Source organism: Carya illinoinensis, chromosome 12 (genome assembly GCF_018687715.1).
Source record: "Carya illinoinensis cultivar Pawnee chromosome 12, C.illinoinensisPawnee_v1, whole genome shotgun sequence".
In the NCBI taxonomy this organism is placed as follows: domain Eukaryota; kingdom Viridiplantae; phylum Streptophyta; class Magnoliopsida; order Fagales; family Juglandaceae; genus Carya; species Carya illinoinensis.
This window is the reverse complement of record NC_056763.1, coordinates 2732599-2737012: the sequence shown is the minus strand read 5'-3', so window position 1 is coordinate 2737012 and position 4414 is coordinate 2732599. Positions and strand designations below refer to the sequence as shown.

At 34.6% G+C, this 4414-nt stretch overlaps 1 protein-coding gene across 2 annotated transcripts; it reads left to right on the top strand.

Moving 5' to 3' along the window:
• Positions 1-395: 395 nt before the first annotated feature.
• Positions 396-2599, top strand: LOC122289033 (receptor-like protein 3). 2 transcript variants are annotated; one of them, XM_043095916.1, is made up of 2 exons: positions 396-1124; positions 1530-2599. In XM_043095916.1, exons 1-2 carry the CDS (start codon positions 455-457, stop codon positions 2441-2443), a joined length of 1584 nt encoding a protein of 527 aa, XP_042951850.1. In that variant the 5' UTR covers positions 396-454; the 3' UTR covers positions 2444-2599. The 2 variants fall into 2 exon arrangements, with proteins under 2 accessions (XP_042951850.1, XP_042951851.1); XM_043095917.1 differs by having other exon boundaries at positions 396-1724; positions 2095-2234.
• Positions 2600-4414: the final 1815 nt, after the last annotated feature.

The window sequence follows — 4414 nt, the reverse complement described above, 5'->3', positions numbered from 1 at the left end:
AAAGTAATTAATTCTAAATAAAATTAAAAATACAAAGGCGTGGGAGGGCCTAAAATATTGTAAATACTTATAAGTGACTACCTATATATGCTGTAAAAGATCAAATTTATAAAATTATAAATAAGTATTGTATAATCAAGAAATTGATCATTATAAATTTATAATATGATAATTCCATTCTTAAGTATATATATTGTACTGTATCAAACTGTGGAAGACATATTTATATTTATATTTACTTTAAATATATGAATGGGAATAATTATTCAACTTTCACTTCCATTCACATTAATGAATATCATTTTCTCAATGGAAAAACCACTCCACGTGCCAAAGTACTTGTCCTTATTAGAGAAACATCTATATAAACCACAATCCGTAATTGGTATAATTCAGTATTCTCTTGTTGCTACCCTATACTTGTCCTTTCATTCTTGAGATCTAAACAATAATCATGCAAGACTTGAAACCTCATTATCTCCTTTTCACCTTGTTTATCTTCGGTGTTTTCTCTGCAAATCATGCATGCAACCAATTAGACCGCAATTCACTCTTGTCCTTGCTCCTCGATTCGTCTAATTCCACTCCTTTTAATGGGTCTTCCATTAATTGTTGTCACTGGGAAGGTATTTCTTGTGATCATAATGGTAGAGTCACCCATCTATGGTTACCATCTAAAGACCTCAAAGGGAGTATATCTCCCTCTCTTGGTAACCTCACACGTCTTTCTCACCTTAATCTCTCCCACAACTCACTTACAGGTCTTCTACCTACAGGACTCTTCACATTCTTGAATCAACTCAGAGTCCTTGACTTGAGTTACAACTATCTAGGTGGCCAACTTCCTAGTGGAATTGGAGGATGTTCTAAACTGAAGATTTTTTGGGCAGGTTTCAACTCTTTCTCGGGATTTCTTCCACATGATATATATAATGCAGCAGCGTTAGAAGAAATCTCCTTTCCGTCTAATAATCTTTCGGGACCCATCAGTAATGAAATCATGAACCTTACCAAGCTGGCCAGCCTTGAGTTATATCAAAATCGATTGAGCGGCAATCTACCTTTGAATATTGGAAAGCTTTCCAAATTGAAACAATTGATCCTTCATACAAACAGCTTCACAGGTTCTTTCTCCCATTCTTTGCTGAATTGCTCAAATCTCATCCATTTGAATTTGCGGATGAATTTCTTTCATGAAAATATCACCAACCTGAATATGTCTAGTCTTCATCGACTCATCATACTTAATCTTGGAGCTAATAATTTCGTTGGTAAGTTTCCAGCAAGCATTCAGTCATGCGTGTCTATAAGAGGAATTAGAATTTCTCGAAACCAGCTAGAGGGACAAATTCCACCTGAGGTGGCTCAATTGAAATATTTGTCTTTTCTTTCAGTTAGTGGCAATAAGCTAACTAATATCACTGCCGCAATCAAGATTTTGATGCATTGTAAAAATCTTGAGGTTGCCATCCTTGGAATGAATTTTTTGGAAGAGTCCATGCCAATTGATGTTGGTTTGATTGATACAGATGGATTTCAAAATCTCCGAATGTTGGATCTTTATGATTGCCAGTTGACCGGTCAATTTCCCAAATGGATATCTAAGCTAAAGAATCTACAAATTCTACGTTTGGGTTTTAATCGCATCACAGGTTCTATTCCCGGTTGGTTATCAACGCTTCCAAGACTCAGCTATATAAACTTGCAGGATAACCTCTTTTTAGGTGAGTTTCCAAAGAAATTTTGTGGACTGCAGGCATTTGTGTCACCACAGGCTATAGATGATAACAGTTCTTTGACTATGCCATTATATATCCTCCTCCAAAGTAATAACATTGATTTCATTAAATCCTTTAGCTACTTTTTTGGGACGATAAACCTTCGAAATAATAGTCTTAGTGGCACTATCCCCACTGAGATAGGATGTTTAAAGCGACTTCGTAACTTAGATCTTAGCCATAACAAGTTGAAAGGCACCATTCCAACCCAAATATCAGAGCTCACAAACTTGGAATATTTGGATCTATCTACAAATCATTTGTATGGTGAAATACCAGTATCATTAATTAACCTGCATTTCCTACGTATCTTTAGCGTAGCAAACAATAATCTCAATGGAGCAATACCAGTAGGCACTCAACTCCAGACCTTTGATGCCTCTTCATTTGAGGGCAATCCAGGACTTTGTGGCTACCCACTTCCTCAATGTAGCCATCTTACAAGCAGCAAACGAGATGAGGATAGTCAAGAGGAGGAAGACAGACGTACAATTCCATGGTTTCATGTTACTATGGTGCTTGGCTTCATTACAGGATTTTGGGGAGTGTGTGCTCCTTTAGTTTTAAATAAAAAATGGAGAGTTGCATATTTTGGATTCTTCGATAAGCTAAAAGATGGGTTCTATATATGTGAAACTAGAAGTGTCTTTGGCCAGATTGCATGAAAGGATATAAATGTATGGTGTTGATCTTCTTTGAATTTAGTTTGTTGTCAGTTTAAAATCTCAAGTTCCACTTTGATCATTTTAGTTCTTGTACTTTCATACCATGTTCAACTTAATTGCCTCACCATGCTTATGCAATTTATCGACTTTCATGAATATGGTCCTATAAATCCCCTGTAATGCTGATTCAGTGACCATCTAAGATCAGTTCTTTTGTTTTTTGTTATTTTAACTCGAGCCTTCACTAAAACCAATATACCATGTTAGCAAAATAATTCTTTTGTTAAAAAAAAAAAATTATATTTGTTTGTTTATTATGTTAGAGACCCCTTGTTTTCATAGGGCCGTAGCCTCTTGGCTTGTTAATTTTTTTAATTAATATTTTTTATACTTTTTTAAGTAATTAGTGATTTGTTGCTTACCTTACACTACTTGCAAAACTTACAGCGACAGATTTAAAAAACTGAAAAACACTCATTGGAAGTTGAAGATTTCTCTTTAGTTTCATCCAATATCACCTTAGCAACACCCACCACCATCACCATTTCAGTAGTATAACCAGAGCCTGCTTCCATCCAGCTATCTATATGACTAATTATCATGGATTTTTAATATGTACAAACTTCCAAGTGGCTACTGTCTCAATACTAAGGTAATTAGTCGTAGAAAATTATAAATCTCAATACTAAGGAGATTTATTTTAGCTCTGGAAATGCTTCAATAAAACAATATATACTCTATTAGCGGGCTTTATTGCCTGTGGATTGCAGATCAAACGGGTAAGTAGTATAGAATTGTAACATAGATAAAACCAATCGACCTACATACACCAATTGCCCATTAACTAATCAACCTACATATATACACTAATTGCCCATCAACTAACTCTAATAATCCTCAACAGAAAGTTGATAGTTGAGAAAATTAATGGAAAGAACGACTTTTAAATTGCATGCAGAGCTAAATCCAATTAAAAGGCACTCTATGCTCTATATGGGTTGATTCCACTAATTAAGTGCTTAAATTAAATAAAAATTCGGATCCACTATCTAAATGACACCACACCACTATCAAATTAAAAAAACCACTCCTTAGTTGGATTAAATTGGGTATTATTGTGGGGCATAATTATAACAAAGAAGTTATCTTTTTGGTTTTTGGCATTTGGATTTGGGGTTATTTCTTTTAATATTTTGTAAGCCCCCCAAATGTTTAGTTGTTATCATGATTTTCCTCCACCGCAAGTGAGGGTTACCTCAATAAATTACATGGGATGGGGTCATGAGAAGAGTGGCAACCGGCTCTTAACTAAAAAAGAAAAAAAAAAAAAAGAATGTGGGTGGCTGGATGAATTAAACTAGGGTTTTTTTTGTAATTTAAACTTGGGTGTTAAACCATAAACAAGTGGAAGGTAAAACCTACCCATCTACCACGCGCTTACTTGGTCTAATATTTAGGTGCCCTTTGGACAATGAGACGAGATGAGATGAGTTGAGATGAAAAGTTAAAAGTTGAATAAAATATTATTTTTTTAATATTATTATTATTTTGAGATTTGAAAAATTTGAATTGTTTATTATATTTTATATAAAAAATTTTAAAAATTATAATGATTAAATAAAACATTGTCACTATTCAAACGGGGTAAAATCTACATGTTCCCTATTGAGGTTGGATGGGTGGGACGTGACATTTTCAAGTAATAAATATATGTACGAAAAACCCAAAATTGGAAAACATATCAAACTTGGTGTTGGGAGCTCTTGCCAAAATGCATTCCATCAAGAGGTGGTCGGCCATGTTGGCTGGGGATTTTGGATCCGTTTGGAAAGGGGTGGATCTCGAGAGGTGGGGTCACTCCACTTGGCATAGCCAATTGAGATTTGTGACCATTTCAGAAGAGACACAGGGCGAAGATATATATATCCCTCTAATTTTCACTAAAAATATTTTATATTTTATATTTTTTGC